This window comes from Scyliorhinus canicula, chromosome 4 (assembly GCF_902713615.1).
Source record: "Scyliorhinus canicula chromosome 4, sScyCan1.1, whole genome shotgun sequence".
NCBI classification, from domain to species: Eukaryota; Metazoa; Chordata; class Chondrichthyes; order Carcharhiniformes; family Scyliorhinidae; genus Scyliorhinus; species Scyliorhinus canicula.
In genome coordinates, this window is record NC_052149.1 from 117,760,194 (window position 1) to 117,781,240 (window position 21,047).

At 48.1% G+C, this 21,047-nt stretch overlaps 1 protein-coding gene across 19 annotated transcripts in view; it reads right to left on the bottom strand.

Moving 5' to 3' along the window:
* Positions 1-21,047, bottom strand: part of rasal2 (RAS protein activator like 2) — a 551,722-nt gene that overhangs the window by 141,269 nt on the left and 389,406 nt on the right. For 14 of the 19 annotated variants that reach the window (XM_038795091.1, XM_038795089.1, XM_038795097.1 and 11 more), the window contains 2 exons: positions 18,818-18,936; positions 17,336-17,395 (listed from right to left, as the gene is read on the bottom strand). In XM_038795091.1, the coding sequence (XP_038651019.1) occupies positions 17,336-17,395; positions 18,818-18,936 (179 nt within the window). The remainder of the gene's footprint in view (positions 1-17,335; positions 17,396-18,817; positions 18,937-21,047) is intronic. The other 5 variants (XM_038795092.1, XM_038795086.1, XM_038795088.1 and 2 more) reach the window with 1 other exon arrangement.

The following is a 21,047-nucleotide window of genomic DNA, read 5'->3' on the forward strand; positions in this document are numbered from 1 at the left end:
TACTGGAAATTTGAGACTTCCGGTGGCGGCATTTAGGAGGAGGTCGCACGCTGGAGGGCTCCCGCTTGAGACTTGATTTCTTTGGAGTTTGATGCCCGGTCCCAGGGGCAATTTTTGATTAAATAAGTGCAGGAAAACATAAAGAAGAAAGATGTCCAAACCCCAAAGAAAATCGGCCGTGAAAAAGGGGGCTAATGAAGATTCGCCGTCGAGTGGAAAAGTCAGCTCAGGAACTGGAAGGAAGACGGAGGCTGGGTCGCCGGGTGAGGCCGCACCTCTCATGGCAGAAAGGATGACCGAGGCAATGGCCGTGGAACTTGAAAAACAGTTCATAAAGCACATGGAAGCCATGAGGAAGGAGATGATGGCGGTGTTGAAGGTGCTGGTGAAGGACACGATTGCCCCGGTGAGGGCGGCGGTGTCGAGGACATCGGCCAAGGTGCAGGAGCAGGGTGAGACACTGAAGGAAGTGGAAGAGGCATTGTCGCAACACAGTGACTAACTCACCTCAATGTTTAAGGTGCTGCGGAGGGTGGTGGAGACCAAAAATAGTCTGCGAGCCAAAATGGAAGACCTGGAAAACAGATCCAGGTGGCAGAATCTGAGGATCGTGGATCTGCCCGAAGGGGTGGAGAGTCCGAAGCCAACGGAGTATTTTGCCACGATGTTGGCGGAGCTATTGGGGGAGGGGGAAGATCCCTCTCGGTACGAACTGGATCAGGCTCATAGGTCGTGGAGGCCTATACAAAAGGCGAGTGATCCGCAAAGAGTAGTGACTATTTGTTTCCGTAGGTACCGTGTGAAGGAGAAGGCCCTGTGCTGGGCAAAGTAGACGTGGGAGGTGCAGTGGGCTGGAACTGGTACATGTAGACTTTACTGTGGAGTTAGCGAGGAGGCAGGTGGCCTTCAGCCGAGCAAAGACAGTGCTGTATAACAGCAGGGTGCGGTGCAGCACAGTGTACCTAGCTAAGTTGAGGGTGACCTACAAATCCAAAGACTTATTTTGAGACGATGGAAGCGGCGGAAGTGTTTGTGAAGGCAGGACTGTGGCAAAATTGAGAAATGGGACTGAGGATTGGTCTCGTACTGAGTATAGGAGGGTTAGTCGGAGAGTATGTAGCTTTATTTTTTCACTGAATGTTGTTACATGTACTCCTGTTACGTTGTCTATTTGGACAAGGTAAGAGTTGGGATTCTGTTTTGCAACGATGGTTCTTTGGGGTTTGTGGTGGTATGGATATGAGCACTACCATTGGTGCAGAGCACTGGCTTCCCATTGGCTCTGGCTGGTCATGTGCCTCTCGTCCGATTGGTTGGGACTAGTCATGTGACTGCTCTCCAATTGGTCGAGAGGCAAGTAGGCCCCGCCTCCGAGGCGGGGTATAAGTACCCAGAGTTCCTGGCAGTCGGCCATTCTCTGTAGTCGACCACCGGGCTAACAACTAGCTGATTAAAGCCACAGTTCAGATCCTAAATGTGTCTTGAGTCGAATTGATGGTACATCAATTTAATCAGCTAGAATTTTGGAATGGAGCTTCACATCAAGCCTGACTTCCTCCGCACCAGCCCGCATGCTGCAAATGCGTCTGCAATTTTTAAACACTGGCAGGCGTGTTTTAATAGCTACCTGACGACTTCAGCCGGCAAGCCCACCAAGGAGCAGAAACTCCACATCCTCCACTCATGCGTGGGCACATCGGTCTACGCCAGGGGTGGGCAAACTACGGCCCGCGGGCCGCATGCGGCCCGCCAAGGGTCTTTATGCGGCCCACCAAGTCATTTTTTAAAAAAAAAAAATTTTTTTTTTTTAAATTTTTTTCTTTAAAATTTTTTTTTTTTAAGGTCAATGGGGGGGGGGGGGGGCTGTTGGGTTACTTACTGGTATAGGGTGGATATGTTGACTTGAGTAGGGTGATCATTGCTCGGCACAACATCGAGGGCCGAAGGGCCTGTTTTGTGCTGTACTGTTCTATGTTCTATATGAGGCGCCCAGAATCATAACCGGGTGAAGTAATTATTTTACTTAATATACTATGCGGCCCTTTAAAATTGTGAATTTCTGAATGTGGCCCTTGCACGGAAAAGTTTGCCCACCCCTGGTCTACGCAATGATCGAGGACGAAGGCGATTTTGATGTGGCCATGGAGATTCTCAAAGGACACTTTCTCCGGCCGGTCAACGAAGTATACGCACGGCATCTCCTGACGACCAGCCAACAGTTCCCTGGTGAGTCCCTCGACGAGTTTTACCAGGCCCTCGCAGCTCCAGGGAGAACGTGCGCATGTCTCCAAGTTTCGGCGACGGAGTACATGGAACTTCTAATCAGAGACGCTTACGTTGCTGGCATGCAGTCTCCTTCTATCCGCCAACGATTGCTAGAGAAGAACGCCCTCAGCCGAGCTGAGGCACGGACTCTTGCAACCTCCGTGGAGGTTGCTGACCTGAACGCCCGCACATACGCCCCCGGCCGCGCAGCAACCCCCTGGACTTCATGGCACGTGCCACCCCCATCCTCTGTGGACCCCAACCCCCCCCCCCCCCCCCCCCCCAAGCCTGCACCGTGGGTCGCTCCGATAAACTAGCGGGGCCCTGTTGCTATTTCTGTGGCCTCTCAAAGTACCCCCGCCCGCGCTGCCCGGCCCGCTCCGCTCTGTGTAAGAGCTGCGGGAAGAAGGGCCACTACGCGGTGGTCTGCCAGACCACGTCGGTCGCTGCTATCCCATGCAGCGACCTCGGATCGCCCCCCCGGGCCCCCACACCGCGCACCAACCTCTCCGGCCCGCCTCCCGGCTCCTGCAACGGCCCCACGGTCCTCCCGACCCGCGCCCCCAGCTGCCCCGACCGGCTCGCGGACGCCGCTGACACTGCCCCCAGCTGCCACGAGGCTCCCACGGGCGCTGCCATCTTGGGCCCCGGACGCCATGTGCGGGCCATGGGCGCCGCCATCTTGGGCCCCGGCTCCACATGCGGGTCCTGGGCGCCGCCATCTTGGGACCCCGACACCACGTGCGGGTCCTGGGCGCCGCCATCTTGGGCCAACACGAAAAGCCCTGCAAGCGATTACTCTGACACTGAGGACGATCTGGAACTCTCACCACGACTGGCTTCCATTAAACTCGACCAGTCGCAACCACGCTTGCTCGCCAAGATTACAACGATGGTTCAGCTCAACGGACACAAAACAAGGTGCCTGCTGGACTCCGGGAGCACGGAAAGTTTCGTCCACCCCGACACGGTAAGACGCTGCGCGCTCCCCATCCACCCAGTTAAACATAAAATTGAATTGGCCTCAGGTTCGCATTCCATCCAAATCACCGGGTGCTGCATAGCGGACCTCAGTCCAGGGGAGGGTTTTCAAAAATTTCAAACTCCTCATTCTCCCCCATCTATGCGCACCAGCACTTTTGGGCCTGGACTTCCAGTGCAACCAGCAGAGCTCGACTTTTCAATTCGGCGGCCCTATTCCTCCTCTTACTGTTTTGCAGCCTTGCGTCCCTCAAAGTGGACCCCCCTTCCTTGTTTGCTAATCTCACCCCAGATTGTAAACCACTCGGAGCAGACGACACAGTGCCCAGGACCGGACCTTCATTGGGTCAGAGGTCCAGAGGCTCCTTAAGGAAGGAGTTATTGAGGCCAGCAACAGTCCCTGGCGAGCCCAAGTGCTGGTAGTTCGGACTGGGGAGAAAAACCGGATGGTCATCAATTACAGTCAGACCATCAACAGGTTTACGCAGCTGGACGCGTATCCTCTCCCCCGTATTTCCGACCTGGTTAACAGGATCGCAAAGTACAAAGTCTTCTCCACGGTGGACCTTAGGTCCACCTACCACCAGCTCTCCATTCGCGCGAGTGACCGAAAGTACACTGCGTTTGAGGCAGATGGGCGCCTCTACCACTTCCTGAGGGTTCCATTCGGTGTCACAAATGGAGTCTCGGTCTTCCAACGGGAGATGGACCGAATGGTCGACAAGCACAGTTTACGGGCCACTTTCCCGTATCTCGATAATGTCACCATCTGCGGCCACGACCAGCAGGACCACGACATCAACCTCCAAAAATTCCTCCGAACCGCAAACCTCCTTAATTTAACTTACAATAAGGATAAATGAGTGTTTAGCACCGACCGTCTAGCCATCCTTGGCTACGTAGTGCGTAACGGAGTGATAGGCCCCGATCCCGAACGCATGCGCCCCCTGATGGAACTTCCCCTCCCCAACTCCCTCAAATCCCTCAAACGCTGCCTGGGCTTCTTCTCATACTATGCCCAGTGGGTCCCCAACTACGCCGACAAAGCCCGCCCCTCATCCAGTCCACTTCCTTTCCCCTGTCAATGGAGGCCCGCCAGGCCTTTAGCCACATCAAAGCGGATATTGCAAAGGCCACGATGCATGCTATCGACGAGTCCTTCCCATTCCAGGTCGAGAGCGACGTGTCTGACGTAGCTCTGGCAGCCACCCTGAACCAAGCGGGCAGACCCGTGTCTTCTTTTCACGAACCCTCCACGCTTCTGAAATCCGCCATTCCTCGGTGGAAAAGGAGGCACAGGACTTAGTCGAAGCTGTGCGATACTGGAGGCACTATCTGGATGGCAGGAGGTTTACCCCCCTCACAGACCAACTGTCAGTAGCTTTCATGTTCGACAATGCACAGAGGGGCAAGATCAAGAACGACAAGATCTTGCGGTGGCGGATCGAGTTGTCCACGTACAACTACGATATCTTGTAACGTCCTGGGAAGCTCAACGAGCCTTCCGATGCCCTATCCCGCGGTACCTGCGCCAGCGTGCAGATTGACCACCTCCGCTCCCTCCACACGGACCTCTGCCATCCAGGGGTCACCCGTTTCTACCATTTTATTGAGACCCGCAACCTGCCCTACTCCGTCGAGGAAGTCAGGACCGTCACAAGGGACTGCCACGTCTGCGCCGAGTGCAAACCGCACTTCTACCGCCCCGAACGAGCTCATCTGATCAAAGCATCCCGCCCCTTTGAACGTCTCAGTATAGACTTCAAGGGTCTCCTCCCCTCCAACAACCGTAACACTTATTTCTTGAGTGTTATCGACGAATACTCTCGATTCCCTTTCGCCATTCCCTGTCCCGACATGACTACAACAACCGTCATAAAGGCCCTCCTCTCCATCTTTTCCCTATTCGGCTACCCCGCGTACATCCACAGCGACCGGGGGTCCTCTTTTATGAGTGACGACCTGCGTCAGTTCCTGCTCAGCAGGGGCATAGCCTCTAGCAGGACGACCAGTTATAACCCCCGGGGTAACGGTCAGGTCGAGCGGGAGAAAGGCACCATTTGGAAGACCATCCTGCTGGCCCTACGGTCCAGAGATCTCCTTATTCCCCGTTGGCAAGAAGTCATTCCCGACGCCCTGCTTTCAATCCGGTCTCTCCTCTGTACTACCACTAATCAAACACCTCATGAACGTCTTCTTGTTTTCCCCAGGAAGTCGTCCTCAGGATCCCCTCTCCCGACCTGGCTGGCCCCCCCCGGGCCAATCTTGCTCCAGAAGCATGTGCGGGTGCACAAGTCCGACCCGTCGGTTGAGCGAGTCCAGTTACTCCACGCCAACCCGAAATATGTGTACGTGGAGTATCCCGATGGTCGGCAGGATACGGTCTCACTCCAGGACCTGGCACCCGCCGGCGTGCGGCCTTCTCCCCCTACACCAACACCTCTCCCCCAACCCCAACCCCAATTCCCCCCAGCGCCCCCCACAACCCAGCGCACATGCCCCCTCTTCCCCGATTACAGCGTCTCCACCACCGGCCCGGGGTACGGAGACATATCTATGACCAACGCTCCCGGAGGCAAGGACGACCATCGGCCCGACGTCACCGGCTCCACTGCGACGGTCCTCCAGAACACCACGGGCACCCGACAGGCTGATCGTCTCCATCTGATGCGGCCATGGGACTTTTTTGGGACATTTTTGTGTTATTCTGTTGTTATTAGTAGTAGTAGTAGTATTGTTTTGCCACGAGCAAGTGGGCAGCTCACCCCTATCGATTTTCGCTGCTCATGCCACCAGTCCTCAGACCCCCCCCCTTTCTCTCTCCCACTTACACCCCCCCCTTCTTTCTCCACAAGGGGTGAATGTGGTGGTATGGATATGAGCACTGCCATTGGTGCAGAGCACTGGCTTCCCATTGGCTCTGGCTGGTCATGTGCCTCTCGTCCGATTGGTTTGGGACTAGTCATGTGACTGCTCTCCAATTGGTAGAGAGGCAAGTAGGCCCCACCTCCGAGGCGGGGTATCAGTACCCAGAGTTCCTGGCGGTCGGCCATTCTCTGTAGTCGACCACCGGGCTAACAACTAGCTGATTAAAGCCACAGTTCGGATCCTAAATGTGTCTTGAGTCGAATTGGTGGTACATCAGGGTTTGTGTTTTTATGCTGGGGTTGTGTGTTAAAGGGGATTTCTTTGTTTTCCTGGAACCGGGCAGTGGGGAGGGGAATGAGACACGGGCAGAGGCCTCCACACTGGCTGGTCTAAGCCGGCCAGTGAACGGGAGTGAGGTGGGGGGAGGGGCTGCGGCCATCAGAGCCTGGTAGAACAGGTTTCGATGAGCCTAGCCGGGGTGAAAAGTTGGGGGAGGGGGCTGATACTGGGTGAGGTGTTTTCGAGAGGAAGAGGAGGGGAGGAGTCTGGTAGGCGGTTTACAATTCATGGGCGTCATTCATTGTACACTTTCGGGGATTGGATGGCCTTGAATATTAGCGGGGGAGGTGTTTGGGGGGTGGGGTGGGGTGGACTATATATATTAATGGTGACTATGGGCGATTCCGGATTCCTTTTTGTTTGTCTTTTTATTTGATCTTTATATTGTCATGCGGGCGGTTGTTTGGGGCTGGTGGGAAGATGGGACCGTTGTTGTTAAGAAGGGGATAGACATTGCATTCGTTACTGTTTACTGGTGTGCTAAATTTTGAAGAAAATGTAAAAAATGAGAAAACATTTTAAAAAATATACTGGAAATTTACATTATAAAAATATAGGTCCTCAACGCGATTTCAAGCCTTTAATCACATTTCAGAGTTGAGAAAACTAAATTAACCTTGTGATGCTTGGTATAGTTGTTAATGATATTCTGAAATCCATTAGATTAATAACGTCTGGACACTCAAAATATATTTTTCTACACAAAGGCTTTTATCGAAGATGCTGCGTGGACCTTTGAAACTGAAAGATTTCTCTGCTTAATGCAGCATTAGCTTGGAGAACAAATCACAGGACTGTATCCTGATTAAATCCTCCGATTATGGATTGAATAATTGCTTCCTGCTTGTGACGTTAACTGACAGCAAACTGCATTCAACATATGCTCATGGTCTCTGGTTTTTGCAATAAAGGATTATAAGAGCAGGCACTCCTATACTTACTCAACATATTCCTGCTTTACTGTGGAGTCCTAACAGAAACAATAATATCTTACATGAATCATTTTTTTAAATATCAGTTAATTCTGATTCAGCAACCTAAAAGACCAGTAAGTGGAAATGTATCTGTACATTTCATGGGACCATTAATAACAATGACAGGTATCGGTGTGTTTGGCAATGCAACATGGAACTGCTATTTGGAAATAAATTTGTAACTCTATTTTATTCAGCAACAATCTAAAATAGGTCACTTGCCTGCAGGTCAGTGAAAATTCCTAAAATAGAAATGTTAAGCACTTCACTCTAAATTGTAGATTAAGAGCTTTTTACGAATATTTTGCAATAGTGAAAGATACTGGATACACATATCAGGATATTCAATGGCGGCAATTAACTTTGCACTGGCAAACCTACTCAAATTTTGCAAGAGGAATAAGGTTTGCATCACTGATAGCTTTCTCTTCGGCTGCAAAACTGTACTTCTAAAGACTCTGACTGGAAATCATAGTAACGGCATGTTACACAGAGAAGACAGCACACAAAAAAAATGTCAACTGCTGAGACAGATTATCTTTTTCATTAAGTATTGAGGCACACTGACCACGTGTTCACTTTAATATCCTGTAGCTATCTTCTAAGCAAAAGGGGAGCAATGTCAAATCAAATCAAAACAGAATCACTTTTCATTAAATAGACAACAAAGGCATTTCAGATATTGGCAAAATACTCCATGATCTTGAAAATGACATTTTGTAAATACAAAGCTGATCTGATCACAGAGTTGTCAGTTGTCTGCACACAATGCTGGATGCGTACAATACCTCCACTGCAGAGTGCTGGGTAAGTAGGTTACCAGACCTCGCGGAACAATAAATTCTGGCAACATGGTAAAAGTTCCTTCAGGCAGACTGTATCTGAAATGGCACTTGCTCCTGCAAAACCAGCCAGAGATTTGCCTCAGTCTTTCTGTGATACCTTAAAGTCTACTTTCCTTCAATCATTACTATTACCACGGTTCTTCAGCAGGGAAAATCAGCTGCTACATGCAAGAGACTAAGGTTTAATTCTGAGCTCAATCCAAAGTCCAGCTGTCCACAATAATTTCATTCCAGCTGCATCTGCTAACCTGGAGTTAAATGGGGCCATCTTAAAGTGACAGAGCATCAACCACCAGGAACAGAATTATAAATTTGTAACAGACAACCTGTAATAACAATGGTGCAGTAGTGTTATTGTCATTAGACTAATAATCCAGAGAACCAGGGTAATGCTGTGGGGACCCGGGTTCGAATCCAACTGGTGGTGAAATTTGAATTCAATAAAAAAAATCTGGAATCAAAATTTCGATAATGATCATGAACAAAGAACAAAGAAAAGTACAGCTCAGGAACAGGCCCTTCGGCCCTCCAAGCCTGCGCCGACCATGCTGCCCGTCTAAACTAAAATCTTCTACACTTCTGGGGTCCGCATCCCTCTATTCCCATTCTATTCATGTATTTTGTCAAGAAGCCCCTTAAACGTCACTATCGTCTCTGCTTCCACCACCTCCTCCAGCTGCGAGTTCCAGGAATCCACTACCACGATCATTTCAACTCATCTAATTCTGGAAATCTGCTATCGTTATCTGGTGTAGCCTACATGTGTCTCCAGACCCCTTGTAACCCACAGCAATGTGGTTGACTCTCAAATGACCTCTGAAGTAGCTGTGTAAGCCACTCAGTTGTATCAAACTGCGCAAGAGTCTCAATTAAATTAAATTGGATGGACCAACTGTCACTGACATATGCACCAGAAATGACAGAAATGTTGAACTTGCAAAATCCTAACATCTGGAACTGGTGGCAACGTTTGGAGAGCTGTCTCACTGTCAAGTTTAGAGTGACATAGTCATACTCACAGAATCATACCTCTCAGACAACATCCCAGACACCACCATCGCTATCCCTCTCATTGTGAATGGGGGAGGTGGCACAATGCAATACAACTGGAGTTGTCCTGGGAGTCCTCAACATCAACTAAGCTAGGCAAGGAAACCTCCTGCTGATTACCACATACTCCTTAATTGATTAATCAGTTGAACGCACTTAGAGGAAGCACTGAGGATGGCAAGAGCGTAGAATGTGAAGGATTTCAATGTCCATCGCCAACAGTAGCTTGGTAGTACCACTGCTGACCGAGCTGGCTCAGTCCTGTAGGACATAGCTGCGAGACTGGGTCTGCAGCAGGTGGCGAGGGAATCAACAAGAGGGAAAACCTGACTGCTGCAGAGGCATCTGTCCACGGCAGTATCGGTTAGAATGACCACCACACAGTCCTTGTGGGGACAAAGTCCCATTTTCACATTGAGCATACCCTCCATCGTGTTGTGCGGCACCACCACAGTGCAAAATGGATAAACATTGAACAGATCAAGCAATTAAAGACTGGGCAACCAGGAGGGGCTGTGGGACATCAGTCGCAGCAGAATTGTTGTCAATCATAATCTGATGTACTGAGCTCCCCCATAGGAGTGCGATATTTGTGGAATCTCCGCCTCCAGTGAGTTGGTTAATTGCCCACCACCATTCATGGCTGGATGTGGCAGGATTGCAAAGCTTAGATCTGATCCATTGGTTGTGGAATTGCTTAGCTCTGTCACTTGCTGCCAATGCTGTTTGGCATGCAAGTCGTCCTGTGTTGTAGTTTCACCGGGTTTAAACTTCATTTTTTGGTATGCCTGGTGCTGCTCTTGGCATGCCATCTTGCATTCTTCATTGAACCAGGGTTGATTCCCTGGCTTGGTGGTAATGTTAGAGATTAGCACATCAGTGCAAAAGAAAAGGCTGAAGCATTGGCTACAACCTTCAACCAGAGGTTCCAAGTGGATAATCCATGTCAGTCTTCTCGCAGGTCCCCAGCAACACAGGTGCCAGTCTTCAGTCAATTCGATTCACTCCATGTCATATGACTGAAGGCACTGGATCCTGCAAAAGCTGTGGGCCCTGACAATATTCCGACAACAGTACTGAAAACTTGTGGTCCAGAACATGCCACAGCCTTAGCAAAGATATTCCAGTACAGTTACAACACTGGATCTACTCAGCAATGTGGAAAATTGCCCAGGTATGTCCTGTGCACATAAACAGGACAAATACAACCCGGCCAATAACCACACATCGGTGTCCAACAGTGCCAGTGATTGAAGGAGAACGAATGCTATCAAATGTACTGCGACTGACTACAGAAACGGCTGCCCCAGTGTCAAGCTCCATGCAGATAGGGTGTCCATTCATTTGCAGAGAGATCTGGATGGGCTCCACGGCAGATAGGTAGATCCTCGTGGGGCCTCCAGTTCCCTACGGCCTGTTGCAACCCCTGCTGGTTGGCGGTCGTATTCCTGTTCAAGGTCAGGAGAGAACGCCCGGTGGCACTTCCGGCCTCTGTTACAGCGGCCGGCTTCCTCAGTCCTAGCTGAGTGTGATTGGTGCTCGCCTTGACACCCCAGACTGAGCATCACCATTTCCTGGAGTCCCTAGACTCCTTGTTCAGTGGTTAGTACTGCTGCCTCAAAGCACCAGGGACCTGGGTTCAATTCCGGCCTTGGGTGACGGTCTGTAGGAAATTTGCACTTTCTCCCCGTGTCTGCATTGGTTTCCTCCGGGTGATCTGGTTTCCTCTAACAGTCCAAAGATATGCAGGTTAGGTGGATTGGCCATGATAAAATTACCTTAGTGTTGTCCAGAGATGTACAGCTTATATGGGGTTATGGGGATAGGGTTGGGGAGTGGTCCTGGGTTGGGTACTATTTCAGAGGGTCGGTGCAGATTCGATGGGCCAAATGGTTTCCTTCTGTACTGTAGGGATTGTATGATTTGTTATGCTGATTTCCCTTCCAGAAAACCATTCTGAATCTTCCCAATTACCTTGAGCTCATCGAAGTGCCGAGCTATAACTTCTTTAATGATCAATTCAATCAATTACCCAACAACAAATGTCAAGTCAACTAGTTTAGAATTTCCTGTTTTCTGCTTTACTCCCTTCTTGAATAGAGGAGTTATATTTGCTACTTTCCAATCTGATGGAACCTTGCCAGAATCTAATGAATTTTGGAAAATTAACATCAACGCATCTATTATCTCATTAGCCACCTCTTGTAAAACCCCAGAATGAAGTCCATCAGGGCTCGAGACTTGACAGCCTGCAGTTCCATCAGTTTGCTCAATACTGCTTTTCCAATTGTTGTAATTTCACCAACTTCCTCTCTCCCCTCCACCTTCCGATTTACAGCTATTACTCTGATGTTTCTTGTATCCTCTGTAGTAAATATAGAAGTAAAATTCATTTTATCTGCTACTTCCTTATTATCTACTATTAGCTCCCAATTCTCACTCTCCAGAGGACCAACATTCACTTCACTTACTCTTTTCTTGTTTAAATGCCTGTAGAAACTTTTGCTGTCCACTTTTATATTCATAGCTAGCTTCCTCACACTCTAATTTATTTCTCCCTACAAAGCTTTTAGTCATTCTCTGCTGTTCCTTCTATTCTGACCAACCATCTGACTTGCCATTCATCTTTGCGTAGTTACGTTTTTCCTTAAGTTTAATGCTTTCCTTAACTTTTCTAGTTAACCATTGATGGTGGTTCCGCACTGTGTATTCTGAAATATCTCCTTAAATGTCTGCTACTGATTCCCTATTCATCAGTCCCCTAGATTCTATGGTGCATCTGCAAAAGTTGGTAAGAGTCAATGTGGACATGCCAAATTTCCTTAGTTCCCTGAGAAAATGTAGGCTCTGTTGTACTTTCTTGGTTATAGCTTCGATGTGGGTTGACCAGACCGATTGTTGGTGATGTGCACACCTAGGAATTTGAAACTGTCAACCATTTCCACCTCGGCCCCATTGATGCAGACAGGGGTGTGTATAGAACTTTGTTTCCTGTAGTCAATGACCAGCTCTTTATTTTTGCTGACATTGAGGGAGAGATTGTTGACGTTATACCATTCCACTAGGTTCTCTATCTCCCTCCTGTATTCTGACTCATCGTTGCTCGAGATCTGACCCACTATGGTTGTGTCGCCAGTAAACTTGTAGATGGAGTTGGAGCCAACTTTTGGCACGCAGTCGTGTGTGTATAGGGAGTATAGTAGGGGGCTAAATTAGCAGCTTTGCGGGGCCCCGATCTTGGGGACTATCGTGGAGGAGATGTTGTTGCTTATCCTTACTGATTGTGGTCGATGGATCAGAAAGTCGAATGTCCAGTTGCAGAGTGAGGAGCCAAGTCCTAGGTTTTGGAGCTTTGCTATGAGCTTGGCTGGGATTATGGTGTTGAAGGCAGAGCTGTAGTCAATAAATAGGAGTCTGATGTAGGGGTCCTTGTTGTCGAGATGCTCTAGGGATGAGTGTAGGGCCAGGGAGATGGTGTCTGCTGTGGACCGGTTACGACAGTATAAGATTTGCAGTGGATCAAGGCATTCTGGGAGTATGGAGTTGATGTATCTCATGACCAACCTCTCGAAGCACTTCATTACAATCAATGTCAAGGCCTCCAGACGATAGTCATTGAGGCACCTGGTTCTTCTCTGGCAGCGGTATGATGGTGGTCTTCTTGAAGCAGGTGGAGACCTCAGAACGGAGTAGGGAGGGGTTGAAGATGTTCACAAACACATCTGCCAGCTGGCCCGCACAGGATTGGAGCGCACAGCCCGTTTCCTTTCGAGGGTTTACTTTCAAGAAGGCTGATCTTACTTCGGAAGCTGTGATGGTGGGTTTGGGGCGTCTGGGCTGCTGGGACAGTGAACAATGGTTCGATGGTTTCCTGCTCGAACTGAGCATAGAATGCATTGAGTTCAACGGGGAGGGGTGCACTGCTGCCAAAGATTCTGCTCGGCTTCGGCTCTGGAGCCCACCACCACAACAAAATCCTCCTCTGGGCTATCAGGAAGGAAAAGGCCAACACGCCAGCTTCCCTCCACTCCTTCCATCCAAGATCTTGCGATACCCCAAATATAGCAACCCACGGGCTCCAGCTACCTTTACCCATAAAATCTCCAACATTGTCCCCGAAAAGGACTCCCAAAATCCCGCCAATTTTGGGCGGGACCAGAACATGAGTGTGGTTCGCCGAGCCCCTTAAACACTGCTCGCATCTGTTCACCACCTCTGGTTAAAAAACTAATTGGGACTGCATGGTGGCACAGTGGTTAACACTGTTGCCCCACAGTGCCAAAGACGCGGGTTTGATTCCGATCCAGGGTGACTGTCTGTGTGGAGTTTCCACATTCTCCCTGTGTCTGCGTGGGTTTCCTCCGGGTGCTCCGGTTTCCTCCCACAGTCCAAAGATGTGCAGGTTAGGTGGATTAGCCTTGCTAAATTGCCCCTAAGGGTGGGGTTGCAGGAATAGGAAAGGGAATTGAGCCTGGGGATGGTGGTCTTTCAAAGGGTTGGTGTAGACTTGATGGGCTGAAGGGACTCTGTGATTCCATGTGTATCTTTGTCATCTGTGTTCTGTGCACCACTTTAAACTGAATTCTCAATCTCGCACATTCGGAAGTTGAGTTTATCCTACACAAAGCCTCACTCCACGCCGTCCGTCCCCCACAAATGCACCAACTAACTCCTCCACCCATTTCCTCTTTATCTTCTCCAGCAAGGCCTTCATCCTCTCCATTAACTGCCCATAGATATTGGAGATCTTACCCTCACCTGTCATTCTCAGACACTATCTTTTAAATAAAAATTTTGGAAGGATCATCAGTTTCACGGTTTGAACCCGCCCTGCCACCGATATCGGGAGAATATCCCATCCTCTTTAAATCCTCCCCCCCCCCCCCCCCAAGTTGATCACATTCAACGTGTAACAATCCAGCTATGTGCCACCCGAATTTCCAGATACCGAAAACCCGACGTGGCCAACTGAAACAGCAACTTCTCCAGCCTTGTCCCTGGGAACTCACTGGAAAAACCTCACTCTTCCCCACGTTTAGTTTGGAACCCAAAAAAGAGCCAAATTTACTCAGCACCTCCATAATCCTGCTCATACTGGAGATCGGATCCATCACATATAACAAGTTCACATATAGAGACACTCGGTGTTCCATATCACCCCACAATCCTCCAGCACGCCATTGATGCTGTAGGAGCAATCTCTAGCGGCTCAATTGCAAACGCAAAAGGTGACAGAGAGAGTGGACATCCCTGCCTCGTACCCCCTGTGCAAATGAAAATACCCTGAATTTGCTGTGTTAGTGCAAACACTAGCCATAGGGCCCCTGTGCAACAGCCTAATCCAGGCAATGAACCCCGCTCCAAACTCAAACTGCCCCAATGCCTCGAAAAGATACTCAACCTGGTCGAATGCCTTCTCCGTATCTAGGGAAATTATCATCTGTTTCCTGGCCAGTCAGGGAAGTCATAACCACATTCAATAACCTCCTTATATTGACCGACAATTGTCGCTCCTTCACAAAACCTGGCTGGGCGCAGTAAGAAGTCTTACAACACCAGGTTAAAGTCCAACAGATTTGTTTCGAATCACCAGCTTTCAGAGCACAGCTCCTTCATCAGATAGATGAAGGAGCTGTGCTCCGAAAGTAAGTGATTCGAAGCAAACCTGTTGGACTTTAACCTGGTGTTGTAAGACTTCTTACTGCGCCCATCCCAGTCCAACGCCGGCATCTCCACATCATGGCAACCTGTCTGGTCATCTGCTATTACCCCTGGCAAACAATCCTCCAAGCCTGTTGCCTGGACCTTAGCCTGCAAATCTGCATCTATATTTAGGAATGATATAGGTTGATAAGAACCACACTTCTCTGGATCCTTACCCTTTTTCAAAATGAGCGAAATAGAAGCTTGTGCCAGGAAGTTCCACTCAGGCTTACGAATCATTCGAAGTTTCTGTTGCAAACTTTTTATAAATTTCACTGGAAATCTGTCCAGGCCTGGAGCCTTCCCAGACGGCATTGAAACAATGCACTTCATCATCTCCTCCAACCCAAGTGGGGCCTCCAGCCTCTGCACTTTCCCCCATCTCCAGTACTGGGAAATCCAAGTTGTTCAAGAATGGTTTCATGTCTGACCCCTCCTCGCTACCCCGGAGCTCCGGCCTATACAGCCCCCAGTAAAAGGGCTCAAAAATACGGCATTCACCTTACCTGGGTCAGAGATCACCCAGCCCCCGGGGTCCTTTATTTTCCCAATCTCTCTTGAGGCTGCCTGCCATCTCATTTGGTGTGCCAACAATCTACTGGGATTCTCCCCACGTTCATAAAATACCCCCCCCCGCCAATACCCAACACAACTGGCCAACATCCTTCCCTGTCAGCAACAGTTCAAACTCCATCTGGAGCTTCTTGATCTCCTTCAGTTATTCCTCCTCTGGGGTGGCCGATCACTGCTGATCCACTGCCAAAATGGCCTCCACCAAGCTGTCTTTCCATCCTCCTGACTTTCTCCTTATGTGCCTTAATCTAGATTAGCTCACCCCCTGAATACCGCCTTCAACGTCTCACAAAAGTGGAGGGAGAGACTTCCTTGTTCTTATTGCATTCAACATACATGCCTATTGTCACCCCAATCCTCTCACATGCCCACTTATCCACCAAGAGTGCCATATCCAACCTCCAAGGGCGGATACTGAGGGCCCACCTTCCCGACACACAGATCCACAAAGTGCGCCGCATGGTCTGATATGACAATCGCCAAGTATTGTGATCCTGCCACCCCTGGAACCAGGGCATATCAAAATCCAGAACCCTTCTTAATAAATTCCACATCTTCCCAATTATGGGGGTACACATTCAATAACACCCCAAGAACCCCCTCCAAATTTCCACTCACCATCACGTATCTTCACCCCGGATTCACCCACTATGTTAATCACAGAAAAAGCCACCGTCTTACTCATCAGTATCACAGCCCCTCCCAATATCTTCATATCCAGTCGAATCAAACACTTGTCCTCTTGCCAAGGTGAGGGATTTGTATTTGGAGAAAGGGTTCGCCAGTCTGGAAGAGCTAAGGGAGAGCTGCCAAGGGGGAGTGATTTCAGGTATCTGCAGGTTTGGGACTTTGCACAAAAGGCCTGGAGGGGGATGTCTAGGTTGCTGGAGCGACTGCTACTTCCGGATGTGGAAGGGGAGGGAAGAATTGGGGATATATACAAGTAGCTGGGGGAGCAGGGAGGACAGTGGGTGGTGAAGACCAAGGAGAAATGGGAAGCGGGGTTGGGAGGGGTGATCAATTGAGGAGTATGGAGTGAGGCACTGCGAAGGGTAAACGGGACCTCCTTTTGTGCAAGGATGAGCCTGATACAGATTAAGGGGTGCACAGGGTGCATATGACTCGGGCGAGAATGAGTGGGTTCTTCAGAGGGTAGCAGACGATTGTGGGAGATGTAGGCGGAGGCCAGCGAATCACGCGCACATGTTTTGGGGCTGCAAAAAATTGGGAAGATTCTGGGCGGGAGTATTTGCTGTCTTAGCCAGGATAGTGGAGGAGGAGGTGGCCCCGGACCCTTCGGTGGTAATATTTGGGGTTTCAGAGAAGCCGGAGGTCATGGAGAGGAGGAAGGCTGATGTCGTGGCCTTTGCCACTCTGATTGCATGGCGCCGAATTTTGCTGGAGTGACGGTCGGCATCGCCACTGGGGGTAGTGGCATGGTTGGGTGACCTGCGGTTAGGGAAGATAAAGTATGAGTTAAGGGGCTCTGCAGGGGAGTTTGAGAAAAGGTGGGGGATCTTTGAGACCGTGTTTGAGGAGCTGTTCATCGCAGTGGGGTGGAGGGTGAGTGGTGGGGTGAGGGGGAGGGTGAAAAAGGGGAGAAATCTGTACAGACTGTATAGTTGATTGTTGGGAAGTATGTTTCCCGGGGTGTTTATTTTCTGTAACCTGCTTTGATACAGGTTTGTAATAAAATATATATTTTTTAAAACAGGAAAGGAATTCTGGCATCCTTACCTGTTCTGGCCTACAGGCAACCCCAGATCCACAGCAACGTGATTGATTCTTAATTGTCTTCTGAAATGGCCAAAGAAGTTGCATCATTTCAAGGGCAATTAGGGATGTGCAACAAATGCTGGCCTTGCCGGCGCACCCATTTACCATGAAAGAATAAAAACAACTGCCATTTAAACTGAAGGAAGCTAACTGAGCACAGATCAACCTCAACCCTTCCGGACTTGCTTGGTACAGGTACACCCTACATGAATATTTTTCAAACATTCTCCCCCCACTCCGAGACCCACTTTTGCTAATCGGCTGACCTTCAGGACCAACACCGGCTGACTTTCGTGACACACGACACGTTTGCTTTCCTTTAAGGCGAAAGGGGAGCTCATGATCTCACTTGAATCAGGTTCAAAGGATGGGAGAGCAATGCACATATCAGCCAGTCCCCATTGTACTGTCTTTATCTTTCCGAAAATGGAAAATCGAACTGCACATGTAGGTCATCGTCGTGAAGGGCATCAAAATGCGTGTTTTACTCAGTACTGGATCCTCCTGGGAGATGCTACACCAGAATGCTCACAGCCTCATGGGCTTTTTGTGTGTTTTTAATTTGGCATCAAGGTCAGGTACAGCAAAGTAATCTTTTAATTTGGAGTGAGCTGTAAGTTAATAACTGACTCTTGGGTCCAAACCTCAAAAGGAATTTTTCACCCACCATTTCTCTTTTAAAATCTAAACCTTCTCCTCTCATTTGCTAGTACGTGCCTGCATGTAACACACGTGGGCTTTGCATTGGCACAATCGACAACACCATACCTCAAGAAATCATCTTTATACTGCTTTGTTCCAGAGTTAAGTTTCTTTTTGTAGGCTGTTATTCAGAGGCCCTGGCGCTCTGTATAGAGCTAACACTCACCCTGCTCTGTCCTGCCCTGGACTCTCCTGACAGCTCTCTCCAGCAAATTCTGTTGTGAGGTCCTGTCGAATAGGTGAAGTGCCTATTTGAATCTCTGGCCATCTCATCTTCACCATCCACTAGCCTTGCTTGCCAGTGGCTAGAAAATGGAAGGAACACTGCTCCGTGATTTGGTGCCAAAAGCACGTAACTGGAGCGCTTGGCGTCAAGTGTGCGTGTAGGGCGCGTGACCTGCACTCTGCTGCCTCTTCTTGTCGGAATACTCCACACAGTTTAATTTATTTCCATTTAAAAGCTGGTAGCAGCCGCAATTCTCTATCTAAAAGCCCATAGTGACTGTTGGGCACTTCATCCATGATCGAGACTACCACGGTAACGGCACCGCCCACGACCCACCTGCAGGTCGTGACCCACACTTCAAAAACCCGTATATCACGAATTTTCCAACCTACAGCCAAGGGAAATAGGGGAAATATTGCCTCATATCCAAGAACTTCTGAACACATGTGCAGCATGAAATATTTAACCCTCACCATTACGTGAAAATACACGATGATAAAATTACTTTGACTTACCGGTCATTATCTGAATTCCTTAGTGATGGTAGTATCTGACGGAAGCTGGTGTTTCGATCGAGCTTTGGCTGGCTCTTGGTTCGTTTGATAGAACCCTTTAATCGTTTGCTGAAAAAACCCTACAACAAAAGGAAAAATCAAAAAATAACTATGAATTACCCTGTGTTGCCCTATTATGTATTTTCTTTTATTCCCTTTTCTTTTCATGTACTTAATGATCTGTTGAGCTGCTCGCAGAAAAATACTTTTCACTGTACCTTGGTACACGTGACAATAAACAAATCAATCCAAATTACAAGTAAGTCAAAACCAAGCAGATCTATGAAGGCCAAAGTGAATATAAAGAATGCACCAACTGAGTAGTCGTGAAACATAGTACATTAACAAACCTAAAATAACCAACAGGAATATTCCACATTCAGCTCTCCAGATATGAGGCCACTAACTTATTCATATTTCTCAAACACTATGAAAATTGTAGAAATTATGAAATTTGCATAAGCTGAAATAATAAATAATCCAAATGAAAATGATAAAAATAGTTATTGCATTATATCCCAAGAAAATATTAAATACATTTTATGAAGGAACAAAAACTGAACTGGAATAACTGATGGTGAGAGTGATCCAAAGAGTCATAAATTCTATATAATTTGCATGAGTGACAAGATCTGGATTGTGAAAAGGGACAGTACTTGTGCAATAATTACCAGACAATCTCCTTATGATGGTCTAAGTATAAGAATATGGATATTTTTTCTTGTAGAATGTTCCATCCGTATAAGGTTCAGACTCACACAAAGTGGCCCTTCACTTGTGGATTCAAGAGGTTGAATTGAAAACTGTGCCTCGGAAGAATCTGGATCAGTGCTATTTGTGTGTGTGATGGTTTCCAGTTTCAAATGGATACCAGGGAACCATCACCAACATCAAAGCAGCAGCTGGTCATATATCTTCTCCAATGTCAACAGGATGTCCACACAGGTCAGCAATGGATAATGCTACCTTGTTGACCTAGATGGACAGACATAGTATTCAGCATGCTGATTGTTACAATGCTGACATACACTACAAAGTAAATTATTTAAGTTCACCAGCACTAGCACATAGAAGAAAAAGCCCCAGCTTGCATTCCTCACTGTCAGGAACTTGAATGCCATTTCATTTGTAGAACAATTATTCCCACTGAAGTGATTCACAGCACCACCAACAGTGTTGATAAAAATAGACAGTTGGCAGGGTAGAAAGCTAAGTCATCTACTCATTTCAATCCATTCCGAAATGCACAGATAACAACTATTTGATCCAGCATCTGATTATTATACTGTGTGCCCATTATTTATTTTGTTCCAAGAGAGTTTGTTAATTCCAGTTCTTCTCTTTAGCATGCCATATACACACCCAAGAAAGGAGGCGGAGAATCATAGAATGACACAGCCCAAAAGGAATCATTTGACCCATCAGTTCTGTGTCGGGTCTTTGAAAGAGATATCCAATTAGTCCGACTACCATTCTTTCCACATAGTACTGCAATTTGTTTGGTGTCAAGCATCCATTCAATTACTTTTTCAAAGCTTTCACTGAATCTGCTTCCATGACCCCTTCAGGTAGTGCATTTCAGGTCATAACAACTTTGTTTGTTTGCTATGTCACATCTGGTTCTTTTATCAGTGCTTTTACTTAAATCTATGTCCTATGCTTACTGAGTCTTCTGTCTCAATATTTATCAAGCAAGACCCTTCAAGGCTGAACTCATATCAAACCTCTTAATTTTCTCTGCTGTATAAACCATGAAATAAATCATGCTTGTATTGGAAAAATGAATCTGTCTGCTTGTGTTACAAAAATAAAGGTAGATTTAAGGCAATTAGATTTGTATTGGTAAACATTAGGAAATATAGTTTAAAGTGAATCCATAGAATCTCAACAGTGCAGAAGGAGGCCATTCAGCCCATCGACTCTGCACTGACTCTCTAAACAATGGGACAATTTAAGGGTTAAAAGCCTCGGGTTAGAATGTGTTTGTTTGCAGTGGTCAGCATTTAAAAATGATTTTGTTTTGCTTCTTGAACAGGCATGTGAAATTGAAAAAGGAATGTGTTTTTCAATCTGGGCTAATGTCTAGTGGTTTGCCTGGGGAACTCCCTGGGGAGTTAAAGGGCCTTGCAGCCTGCAGAGAGAATTTACTTTCACAGCTTGGGGAGATTAGGTCATTGCTGGGTGGAGCCCA